This window comes from Eleutherodactylus coqui, chromosome 3 (assembly GCF_035609145.1).
Source record: "Eleutherodactylus coqui strain aEleCoq1 chromosome 3, aEleCoq1.hap1, whole genome shotgun sequence".
Taxonomy (NCBI): Eukaryota; Metazoa; Chordata; class Amphibia; order Anura; family Eleutherodactylidae; genus Eleutherodactylus; species Eleutherodactylus coqui.
In genome coordinates this window covers 191,683,680-191,697,206 of record NC_089839.1, presented here as the reverse complement: position 1 = coordinate 191,697,206, position 13,527 = coordinate 191,683,680, and the positions used below count along the sequence as shown (strand labels likewise).

Sequence of the window (13,527 nt, the reverse complement as noted above, 5' to 3'; positions counted from 1 at the left end):
AAAGAAACCATGATATTAGTCATCACCGAAAGGCTCTATATAGCATTGAATTGTACTTCTGTATGGTGGAGAAGAAGATCTAAATGTAATCCATTGCTATGAAACATCAGGAGTTAAAGGGGTTGTCCCGCGCCGAAACGGGTTTTTTTTTTTCAATAGCCCCCCCGTTCGGCGCGGGACAAACCCCATGCAGGGGTTAAAAAAGAAAACCGGATAGTGCTTACCTGAATCCCCGTGCTCCGGTGACTTCTTACTTACCTTGTGAAGATGGCCGCCGGGATCTTCACCCTCGGTGGACCGCAGGTCTTCTGTGCGGTCCATTGCCGATTCCAGCCTCCTGATTGGCTGGAATCGGCACGTGACGGGGCGGAGCTACGAGGAGCCGCTCTCCGGCACGAGCGGCCCCATTCAGAAAAGAAGAAGACCGGACTGCGCAAGCGCGTCTAATCCGGCGATTAGACGCTGAAAATTAGACGGCACCATGGAGACGAGGACGCTAGCAACGGAACAGGTAAGTGAATAACTTCTGTATGGCTCATAATTAATGCACAATGTACATTACAAAGTGCATTAATATGGCCATACAGAAGTGTATACCCCCACTTGGTTTCGCGGGACAACCCCTTTAACTGCATTCCAAACAAGCATAAGAAAATTGCAACAAAGTTAAATATTTACATTCTTGGCTTCCTGCCAAGTTCATTTGTAGCCAAAATGGAGCCATCCATGACTACTTTCTGTTCATACAGAACAAAAAAAAGAATTTTAATGCAATGTCAGATGATTTAATAAAAAATAATTTGAATAATATCCTATTATTGCATGAAAAAGGGAATCTGCAATAAAAAATGTTCACTTGGAGTTCCCCTTTAATAGTGACCTATTATAAACTGCTGGGTCCCTGCTAGCAAAAGCAATAAAGGCAGCTATCTGTTCTAACTGGTTTGTTAAAATTAAATATTTCCTTCTGTTTGTTCAATTACTCTCCCCACGCCCGAGTATTGCATTCTGTATTCCTGCCTGATAGCACTAACCTGCTTCACTCTGGTGTCTGCATTAATTACATCTGTCATTTCCTTGGACCTTAATCCCATCTCATCATTGATGTGCTCCTGGCTTCTCGTCTCGTTTGCAAAAACGTTTTGTACGCAAATCACACCATCCATTTTTAGCATATTGCTGTTCATAATCAGGTTGTAATAGTTTATAGGATTCTCCTCCGTAGCGTCGATAAACACCATGTCATATTGCTCGCCCGAAGCGGCTAACTTCTGCAAGACAACAAACAGACACGGAATACAGATGTATCTTGATTAAGTGTGAAAATGGAAAGAGCTGTGTGATAATGAAGGAGACTCAGATAGATTGCGAGCAGAACCAAAGCACGGAAATGTAGCTGTGTCCTCTAGGAAAACCGTACATCATTTTTTTCCGCTAGCCTAAAGTGGCGTTAAATTACAGAATAGCAGAGTCAAGTTTAGGATAAAGAAGGTCACCGGGGTGAAGAGTGAGGCTGAAGTGGTTATTTATTATTGCTAATTAACGGCAAAAATAATTACTTCAGGCCCATAATCATGTAATTATGCCGAAGTGAGAGGCCTCACTGATTGAATAAAAAATCACAGTCAAATAATGTCTCAGAGTTTTTGACCGTAGGCAACGGTAATTAAATGGATGACATTCCAGGCAGTATTCTTGGAACTGTTCCGTGTATGTTCTCATGCATGAATACACTCTTTGTCAAAAAAAATCAAGAACCTAGAAGAAGTTTCCGTTTTGCTGCAAAACTCGGCATGCAGTTCCATCTCAGGCAGATATGTAGATGATTAGAGTGGTGGGGTGATTAGATGAATGGTCTTGTCACCTGAGGCCCTAAAAGTGGTTCCCCCCTTGACCTATAAAGGCTCTCAGAGGCTCCTTGTGTGTAGTGACCTCTTTTTACGCTTGTGTAGAGCTTATTGACCACTGGATGTACCTATGTACGGAAAAGAATAAATTTCACCGAGTTACCAGAGTCTGAGAGAAGCGCATTAATAGAATGCAAGAAGCTGGATGGTCGTATCAATGAATTGCTGCCACCGGGGTTGTTTTGACCAGATTGTTAGGAGGTGTTGGGACCAGTGGATGCCTGAGGGCACACAAGGTGACCGGGCTCTGGACATCCTTAACAGACTATCAGTAAAGAGGATCATTTGATCATACGACAAGCAGCTCCAACCTTTTCATTGTCCGCCATCCAGAGACAGGTGGCACCAAATTTACAGGCCCCTGTGTTTGGCGGAACCTTTTCCAGGCACTTGGATGCAGGATAATTGGTCTCGCAGCGCCCATTACGTGTTCTGCCTTTGACATCCACCCAATGTCGCCTCCATTTGCAATGGTGTTGTGAACAATGAAACTGGACTGCTACGGAGTAGAACTGGGATGTCTTCAGTGACAAATCCAGTTTAGTTTGGACATTGATGACAGCCTTGTTCGTGTCTGGAAACCTAGGGGAGAACACCTCAATCCTGCCTTTGCTGTGGAGCGGCACACTGCCCTCATTGCTACTGTTATGGTCTGGTGGCCCATCGCATACGATATTCGTTCATCCCTAGTACTAGTACGAGGAACAACGACAGCTCAGCGATATGTTCAGGACATCCTGCAGCCACATGTGTTCCTCTCATAGCAGGGCTTCTAAGAGGCATTGTCCAGCAGGATAATGCTCGGCCGCACACACAAAGGGGTCACAGGTGCCCCCACAACATTGTCATTCTTCCATGGCTGCCCAGTCACTAGATTTATCACCAAAATAACATATATGGGACCATCTGGGATACTAACTTCAACAGCCTATGAGTTTGCACAATCTAGAGGCAAATGTAGACCAATATGCCGTGGTATACCATACAGAACCAATATGCCTCCATACCCAGTTATATCACATCTTGCATCCAAGCTAGAGGTGGCCCAACAGGGGGCTAAAGCATTTCTTCAAGGAATCAGTTTTCCACAATAAATTATTCTTACTTATATCAACATTATAATAACTCATAGAAAGCTTCATTTAATTCTGACAACTCCTTCTAGGATTTTTTTTTTTACAATGAGTGTATTTACATATATCTTCTGGTGATCTCCACCCAAGCACATTGAATAAGAGAGATTTATATGTACAGATGTGACATTATGTAACTTAAGTGGGGAGAGGAACATTTACTGTCATGAAAAAAAAAATCTATACTTATCTATTCCTCCCCGTCATTTGACTTACTAGATCTTCACCTCCCCTATCATCTCCTGTCTCCTGCAGTCCCCTGGGTCACCTCACTTCCAGCTGGTGAATTCTTCTTCCTGTGACATTATATACAGTCTCCTTCCTGCCTGGCAATGTACGCTACATCACAGTTCACAGCCTAGGAGGGAGTGCTGAGCTATTGCAGAGACTATCATGTCAGGAAACACTCCCCAGACCATGACACCGGCACCAACAGCGTATTGAATCCCAACAGTGCATGACATACGGCTTCATGCTGTTTATGCCAGATGCGGACTGGGCTATCTGTATAGTTTAGCAAGAAACAGGGCTCATCACTTCAGACGACCTTCTATATGTGTCCAAAATCCATTGATGTCTTTCCTGGGTCCATGCAAGGCATTGTTGGTAATTAAATAGGATCAACCTTGTCGGTCTTTGGCTATTTAACCACAGTCCATGCAAAATAAGCCGCATGGTCATTGTTAATATTTGTCTATTTTCCCCACTGTTGTGCTGCTGGGTCTGTTGGTCCACTGTTGCACATAATTGCTGAAATACCAGACATGCCACCCAACACTCATTTCTAGAATCAGGCACACATGGCCTGCGTGACTGTTTCAGGAATATTCGCACCACACCTATGGACACCAACAATCTGTCCGCAATCAAAGTCACTCAAGTCACCATATTTACTCATGACTGCCAAATGTTGCCTTCTGCTGCTCAGAGGAGAGGTCAGCACTTTATCTAAGAGCAGATTGTGATGTGGCCATCATGTTGTGCCGCACACAAGATCACAAGATGTCACATGGCAACTTTTCCTAATGCAGTGATCATTCAATGTATAAACATTAAACCAAGTAAGTTCACCTAAATGTCATTCTCATGAATACCCATGACGAAGAACAGCTGATAGCCAACTAAAACCAGCTGAAAAACCAAAATTGACCAATTAATCTTCTTGCCAAATACAAATTATGCTGTTTATTTACTTAGGCTGGCATTTCACACGTCACACAAGCGTATATCGGCCAGTCGATATGTGCTACGATCTGATGCATAAAAACGTGTGAACAGGGGCACAAATCTAACATTTGTGCACCCATTCAGATGGCATGGGTAATGGCGCATATATGCCAAGGCTACCATGCTGCCATGCTGTTGCCCCTTCCCTCCTCTTTGCCGGCTCACCTTCTCTCTCCTCCTCTCCGGCTGTTGGCAATGGAAGGGGGCGGGGCCGGAGCTAAGCTCCCCGCCCCTTGTCCGCAGCCAGCAATGGATAGAGGTGGGACGGGATGGCTCTTAGCTTCGCCCCTGTCCCCTTCTCCCATTGCAAACAGCCTGAGGGGAGGAGAAAAGGGGGAAGGAGTTTAGCAGTCCCGCTGCTAAACTCCCTCCTACTTCCCTTCTCCGGCCGCTATCATTGGCTTCCATAGGAGCCCATGTAGCAGCCGATGTTTTCCGGCTGGAAAGATAGTTTTAGGACTATCTTTTCGACCCAGCATAAAAGTGTCTGGCATTTTTCACGCTGCTGGAATACAGCCATGTGATCTGATGCATGGAAATCCAATGCATCAGGGGGTAGTGTATATCAGCCGGCCGTGAAAACGGTGGCTGATATACTCTCGTGTGAAAGAGGCCTAAGTAAACCCTGCTCCAAGCTATGAGCGAAAAATGTACTAAGAGGCACAAACACCTTAATACATTTGTCTCATCTGGCAGGACTCCTGTGCACCAGATGAAAATCTACACCAGTTCTAAGCTGGAGTAGGTTTTTTGCTATAGTCTATGCCAGTTTCTGGTGTTGATTATAAAAACTGTGATGGACCATGCATGACCATGCCCCACAAAACAGGGCCCAATCCACGTCTTGAAAAAGTGTCAGGGCATGGCTTAAACACACTAAAAGATGCAGTTTTGATGCGTGCACGAAATTTGCAACTTTTGGACACCAAAATTCTGGTGCCCATGGCTTCTTAAATAGGTGCCAATGTGTTGGTGTCAAAAAGTATCATTTGGTTAAACATTTTGTCAAGTTGTCTGATAAAATATCCTAATTATTTGTAGCCTGAGCTACACATAGATCTACAACTAGTTAACAGATGAACTACCGATTGATTGCCCAACAGTAAATATTTATGATGATCAATCCAAATCTAACAAGATTACAATTTCCCAATTGGCCGATCATACTATAAACATCAGATTATAGTTTACTAAAGATTAACCCTTTCCAATCCAATTTGTATCCTGGTTTTCCTAGGGGGCTTACTCTTTTTCTGCCGTTATACAACGGCGCTATATGCTGGCTAAAGCCAGTACTGCATGAGGTGACATGTTGGATAGGATCCGACAGCAGAGAGGCTGGTAATATACAGTAAGAGAACCCCGACAGATGTCTTTCAACATCGGAGCTGTACAGCCTTAAGCATAATGTCTTCAGAGGTAAGACAGTGGATTGGAAAGGGTTAAAGGTAGCCTTACACCTTCAACAGCTGTTTGCCCGACAGCTATTCCTCCTGATATTCCCATACACTCTCTTGCTTTGTTCATCAGAGCATGCATACATTCTCAATAGGGAATAAGCTGCTGCCAGACATCTCTGGTGACAGATTATCTCTATTGAGAACAAAGATTGTGCATGCTGAAATTCAACATGCTCAATCCTTTTTCACTCCAACATCCGTTGGTTGAAAATTTTATACACATAAGATGGTCGGTCCTATTGAAATTGGTAGGTATGGCCGGCCTTAGTCTAATGCTTAGTGTAAACTAGACCTAAATGGTAAATTCACAAAGTCATGGCTTAGCACAGTTCAATAGTGTGTGGCATTCAATACCAAATGAGAACTTACTCAGATAGGGAGTAATTACCAGTTAAGTACCCCCTTCAGGTTCTCTTCTCGGCACACAATATCTATATGTCAATCTCTCATCATATAGTACTTATCCTCCCACAGATATACCATGCTACATGTTTCAGAGGTATTACATATCCTCCTTTTTCAAGAATAGTAAACTATGACATTTTAGATGTTTATATAGTTTATACTACTTACATTTCAGTATCAGGTGAACTATATAAACATAGGAAATGTTATAGTTCTACATGTTGTAAAAAAGGAGGAAATGTGATACTTCCGAAACGTGTTACACTGTATAGTCTTAGCTGGAATAAATGCATTATCTGTTCATCCATGGTGACTGGACCTTGTATGATGCTGATCGATTGACATTTAGCTATTGTTACCCCTGGAAGGGGGTAGTTAACGGGTCACTACCCCTTAGTCTGAGTAAGTTCTGATTTTGTATATACACCATACATTATTGAATTGGGCATTATACCCCTAAGCGCTGGTTCTTATTTTTTGGGGGGGAGTTTTGATGGTCATACACCAAAATCTTTTTGGATCCTTGGGAATACTGGTGCTCTCCTAGTGGATGTAATTCATACAGGAGTACAAGCCACTTATGTTAGTGACCCAGAAGCATCACTACATAATTGCACTGATAATTCTGGTAAAATTACATAAGTGTGACTTTAAAGGTGCTTTTAATATCTTGTGAAATGTCTCAACTTGAAAGTGGTGGCTAATATAGAGTAAATTTAGATAAGTATAGAACAATCTGGTAACAGCCAGTAACTCAGATCCTTTCACAGCCAATCAGCACTATACGCTGATAGGAGGAGCATAAGTTATAAAAGCTGTTGTAAAGTTCCAAAAAGTTCAGAAGTACAGTACAGGAGAAGAGAGCAGATAGTGGCGTAGTACACAGTGTCGTGTAAGACAGCAGGTTTATGGGAAGGATCCATTCCTCACAGTTCCTAAAAGACATTTCTGGATCTGATTTCTGTAGGATAAAAGGTGCATAGTGCAGGCTGAAGATTTCCAGGGCATTGGTAAGAAACCCACATCAGCAGTACAATTACTAAATGGAAAGGCAGCAGCACTTACAGCCCCCACCTTCAGAATAAGACTTTGGAAACTAGATTGTGAAGGACTTTTGCCATCATCACCTGGATGTTGAATAAACATGAGCTAACTGTTACCCTTCTTGTCTCCCTCGATTCTTTGACACTGGGTGGATCGTGGATCGTGTTACATCAAGACATCGCATCAGGACTTACCATCAACCCTCCATCTTTCATTGTAGTGTAGTTGGGTGAGAGAGGGCCATATACTGTAATGGCTACTGTGAACATCACCTCCAACTCTGGCATACTACACTTATGGTATCTATTTAAAGTCTTGGATGATTCACAGGTATGACAATGAACCTGCGGTGGGTATCGTTCAAGCACCAGGTGACTTCCATTGTTTTTCCTACCTCGGGATTATATTTGTATCCTTTTAAGCTGGGCCCTGTCCAATCCTTTACCTATCCTTATTCTGCATCAACATGAACCTTGGCTGAGGGTACTACAGGAGTAGGGTCGACACTCACTTAGCAAGTTTTAATTTGTACCTGGTACTAAACGGGACTTAGCTGCAGGACTAAGCATAGCCACTTATACGGATGAACTGCTGTGTGCAAACACTGAAGGGAACCACACTCACAGGAGCACTTTAAACCCTTTCACTTTGATGACAGGGAGAAGTCCCGGAGGTCAGACCCTGATGGCCTATCCTAAGAATAAGCCATCAATGTCAAAATCACGTAAAAGCCCTGTAATTGTATTAATTACATTTTTATTACCCACAATGAATATGTAACTATGTAAAAATTTAGAGGGTGCCAACCACTCAGCAAATAAATTATTACCTCTTGAAGAAGTTGTCAACTTTCGATGATCAGGTATATTCTGTGGGAGAACCTGGCAGCAACTGAAGTATTCCATTTGCCTACAGTGCCCCCACAGGGTAAATGAAGTACTACATATTGACCATTAAAATTGACAGTCTGCTTGTAAAACACTCTGACATTCCGGTCCTTAGAAGCAAGAGATACCCTTAGTACCCAGTGGACTCTTTAGCTAACAGATGAAGGTCAGCAATATACAACCCCCTCTATTAATTGCCTAATAGGTTGTTTGAGAATAAATTTCTAAACCCGACATCCTCTTCATCTTGTCTTTTTTTATAGAACATTTTACAGATCATAAAAAACTAACCTATTATCTTATCATGAGCCTGAATAGATGATTGTGTATAGCTTTAATATAAGTGTTTCTGTTGGCATCACTTTGAGAAACTGGAAATATGCCTCTTCCTTTGTCCTCAGCGCCGAGACTGATCTCCATTGACAAATCATGATCAACAGAATAAAAGACTATTTTGCACCCCAGAGAGTGTTAATGGGAAGAATGATTTTGTGTGTAAAAGGTTTTGTCACTAATGGTATTAGAGAAATGACACCATCATTTAATATCCAGCGAAGGAAAAAAAAAGCTTCTGTTTCTCCGCAGCCGATTCATGTTTTTGCATCGTTGATGATGGCTGAAAGTTTTGTCCTTCCATGCTTACTGTGCTGTGTGTTCCAAGCCAATCAGCAAATATGTCCTCTACAGCGCCTCCTAAAGCCTGGCTCATTCAACTGTGTTTGCTAGCGTGTGGCACGTGAGCACAAAGCAAATATGCTAAATAGTGCATGCCACAATTTTGGGGGGGTCAGAAACACTCTTTTCTCCTTAGGGAGAGCAACTATATACTATAAACTAAGTGAGGAGACTCAAATGGCCACGCACGCTCCTCTGGGTAATATGCAAATAAAGGAGATGGAATAAATCCTCTACAGTGCCACCTATTGAAAGGCAGCATTCCTTCGAGTCAAAGTGGGACTTTTTATACAGGTCTTGTTACAATGACTGGGAATTAAAAGCAAAGCCAGACTCCATGTACATACAGCTGTTTCCGGGTTATTGCCCTTCATCAGTGTACAGTAGGAGTCAAGAACAATGGGAAACATTTGCTTCCTCGAGTGATGTGGAGAAAGGTATTATTCAGATGAGTCTTAGGCTTTATTCATGCAAGCGTTTTATCTCGCCAATTTTGCCATTATAAAACGCTGTCAGGAAATCGCAACCATCTGATGCATTGGATTACAATGCAGCAGTTCAGATGGGCGATTTTCCGGTGCATACAAATGGCCATCCGGGAAACATAGCACATACAGTGCGCATTCTGGTCAGACAATTTTACGCCGGCCAAAAAAGATAGGTCTGGGCCTATCTTTCACCCAGAACACACCGTCCGGTCCCAATGACTCATATGCCAGTTCTGCTAAACTCCTCCCCTTCCCTCCCCCTGTCTGCCTCTTGCCGGCTATCGGCAAAGGGAGGGGGCAGAAGATTAGCACACTAGTGTCCTTCCCGTTCTACCCCCTCCCATTGCCATCAGCCAGCAAGGGGCAGAGAGGGAGTTTAGCCCAACAGTATCACTTACCTCTCCCGACTCCCACTATGTACCAACCCACAGCTCCATATCTCCCCTTGGATGTCATGTTTACAACCTGCGCGAGCCTGTTTAAAGCACATCACAGGCACTGTAGTCAATAACAGAGTTCAGCACTTAATCCTGGAGCTCTATTATTGGCTGTAGTGTCTGTGATGTCTGGTAGACTCGGTGGATCTTCAGCCTGTAAATACACAGAACAGCGGAGCACTAAGCAGTAAAACGGGACACAGCGGGAAGAGGTGAGTATATACCAATTTATTATTTTACTGCATGGGGAACATACTTTTACTGAAAAAATATAACTTTGACCACCCTTTTCATAATAAAGTAATAATTGGATCTACGGACATCACTGCAGGGGGAGAAGCGACTACCGTAGTGGCAGCGGAGTGGGACACGGCAGTCCCATTCTCAAGGTTGGGAAGGGGGGGTTGTTCTTAGTGGTGAGATCCCTGCCAATCAGCAAGTTATTCCCTTATAACATGAAATTCTGGTACAACCCCTTTAACGGGTTAAATAGATATATGGTAAAAGTTAAATTGCTTACTCGTTATTAATCCATAATTTGTATGCATTCTTCTGTTCTTAAATAAACATTGTATATTTTTGTAACTCCTTCTGCTTCATCGTATCCCGAATCTGCGTCACAACACCACCTATCCACAACATCGTCATGTTGCTGAAGGCTGAAATGATAAAATTCTGACTGCCTGCATTCACCACAAGGGGGCTTACTGCATACATACTAATACAGCGCCCACTGAAGGGATTAGACACAGTATAAATACATGTACCGTATTATGATACAAGATTGTACTTTCAGACCTTCTGTAGTAGTGTCACAGGTCCAGGTATGTAACCGATCACAATCTCAAGGAAGGGCATAAAAATCAATACACATTTCTGATTTTTTTTTGTAATAACAGCTCTTGAAATTGAAAACCCTTTTTACTGATTCCTCAAATCTGAAGCTATTTCTACTTTTTTTTTCTGAATTAACCTTTCATATCAAAAGGAGCAATTCTGCAATCTGGAGACTTCACCACAATTTCATGCATAATTTATTCCCTGAGTTTAACGCTAAATGCAGAGCTGTTGACTTTGTAAAAAGTGCTCTCTGACTTTGCTAGCAATGTGCCAGATCTAAAGCTCTTCTCTCTTGAGATTGAAAAGCATAAACTACAGAAATGAGCGCAGGATAAAGACAGCAAAACAAAACAACTTGACTCATTTCCTTGAAACATGATTTCAAAGTGTCTGCTTAATTTTTTATTTAACCTGTTTTTATACCCACCGGTGGAGAAGGTCAGGAAATGATACCTCATTCTAGCAGATTGATAGGGTTTAGGTTTCAGCTATTAAAATATAACATACTATATAGTTGGACCTCGTTATACATTTTTATTGTACTATTAGGCACATGGCAGATTGAGCCCTGCAGCTAAGGAACCCAACTCTCTGGTAAAGAGGACCTGTCATGTCCTCAAAAAACTTAAAGGAACTTTTTCTATTGCCGACTGTTCCTTGGGATCCCTAGCGAATAGTTGATCATCTGGCCCATCGCACTGACGGACGTCATCGGTGGTCAGGGCAGGAAGTGTAATAGCCAATTTCACTTCCATTGAAATCAATGGACCTTGAAATCAATGGAAGTGATGCCTCCTATTACACTTCCAGCTCTGACCACTGTGAGGATTGGGAAGTGTAATAGAAGTCATCTCTCCCAGAGATTTTAATGGGAGTGAAGGCACTTATTACACTTCCAGCCCTGACCACTGATGACGATGTCTGCCCTGGTGCACTGACCGCTGATTGGTGGGGAACCCTAACGGCAGACCCCGTCAATGAACTATTGATGGATAGGTCATCAATTATAAAGGTCTTGAAGGGTTGCTTTATGATCTCACTACCTTGGCACCACTGCACTGCTGGTAGTCCACTTTTTTCCATCAGCACCTACTTTTCCCAGATATCGGTTCTGCTTGCTGCCCAATATGCAAATGAGGACTGAATGTGTCAAAGGGATGGACACCAGTGCTCTGATGCAAAGGAGAGTGTACCTTCCAACTCTAAAAATGCCCGATTGGTATGGATAGTGTCAGGTGGCTATTGGAGCCTCCTCTTGTGAGACATAACCTCAGTTTTCAAAGCAGTCTGAATAAAGTACAGCAGACGCACAAAGCTTGCCACTCCCCTCATAAGCCAGAGGGATGCTAAGGAAGGAATTGGAGCAAAGGAGAAAGGGGTGCCCAGCTGCCTATCCACTCCACACCCCAAACCCCCATCCCCCAATGGAGCCAAACGAACCAGAGAAAAATGCCTAGCTGCCAGCCACTCTGATACTGAAATGTACACCCCCCTAGCATCAAAGTGCAAGTGTGCACTCTGTGATCACATTCAGCCCTCATATGCATATCATACATGGAAATAAGCGGCACTAATATCTGTGGAACTGGGGGGAAGACTAGTGAAAAAATAAGTAGGTTACTTACCATTGTAGCAGTAAGGCCTCAACAAGGGCATATTTGCACATGCAAAATTTATGTGTGCAGTACGCAGAGAATAGAACCCATTGATATCAGTGGATTCATACACGATTTTGTGCGGGCATTTCACGCAAATGCAAAGAAAATTTGTATCTGCTTCAGCTCCATACCCTGTGTGTTTTCCCGGTGTAAGTGGGTGCCCAATCAGTCAGAGTCCTAAGCAGCGGAACTAAGCTGATCAGCTGTCCTGAAGATAGGTCATCATTAATAAAAACTGCCTGAAGAACCCATTTAACTAGATAAGTTAAGATCAGCTAAGATAAGAATGGACACATCTGTAGTTGTAGGTTTATTATTACATGCCAAGTACCTTTAAGATGTCCTTTGTTATTCCCACTTCAGTATGTAACTTTTTGCCACAAGAAGACTCTTTCCAAGGATGATACTGTTCCGAACTGGAAATACAAGTAACTGTCTGACCATCTTCTGACAACTGGTCTAGCAAAGTTTGAAGGTTGTCACTGGAGTGATGGGGCAAATTCAGAATCTTTCTTGGTTTTGTCAGTTGCACCAGCATATTATATACTTGATTAACTACAAGGAGACACACATAGAATGCATTGGTATGAAGATTTGTACTGAAATTAAAGGGGCTGTACAGCACAAAAAACATGGCAGCTTTCAATCAAACCATAAAGAAAAAAGCGCTGTGCTTTTTCGATTAAAGTATAACTTTTTAAATATTTTTTTTTAAAACACCCGAAGCCCTATCAATCAACCCTATAACCCTATACACTAACTTACAATGAATCACGAAGCACCTGCTCTGAGAGGGGCAACCTTGTCAGGAACTTAACCCTAATACTCCCCAATACCTTATTATAAAGGGTGCATTAAGGAGTCTTAGGGCTCATTCACACAGGCATATTTTCGGCCTGTACTATGTGTGTACTTTTTATGTGTATAATACAGACAGCATAAGCATCGTTGATTTGCATTGGGATATTGAGACGTGTATTTTTTACATGCATAGTTTATGTATGTGAAAAAAAATTGCAGCATGTCCTATTTTGGTCCGTATCACAGACCAGAATTGCCAACCAAAATCTATGGGATTGCATAAAAAGATAGCAAATATGTAGTTACATGTCTAATCACTGTGTTTTTACGCATCCTGGCAGGAGACAACGGGGTAAAATTGTCACATACATTGGACCTTCTTGCGTGCATGAAAAAAACGTAGTAAATATACATGCAACATGTCAACATGTGCACAAAAAAAACAAAAAACGTAATAAGTATATATATATACAGAAAAAATGCTGTGTATTGCATGTACCGAATTTGTATATACCCATGTGAATGAGGCCTTAGGGTTAGGTTGCTAACAGGGTCGCCCCTTTCA

The 13,527-nt window shown here is 42.4% G+C and overlaps 1 protein-coding gene across 1 annotated transcript in view; it reads right to left on the bottom strand.

The window, feature by feature from the left end:
- LOC136620223 (D-threitol dehydrogenase-like) overlaps positions 1-12,624 on the bottom strand; it is a gene marked incomplete at its 5' end in the record, with an annotated part of 64,811 nt that extends 52,187 nt beyond the window's left edge. The window contains 2 exons of the mRNA XM_066594928.1: positions 1,035-1,271; positions 12,493-12,624. Of these exons, the coding sequence (XP_066451025.1) occupies positions 1,035-1,271; positions 12,493-12,624 (369 nt within the window). The remainder of the gene's footprint in view (positions 1-1,034; positions 1,272-12,492) is intronic.
- Positions 12,625-13,527: the final 903 nt, after the last annotated feature.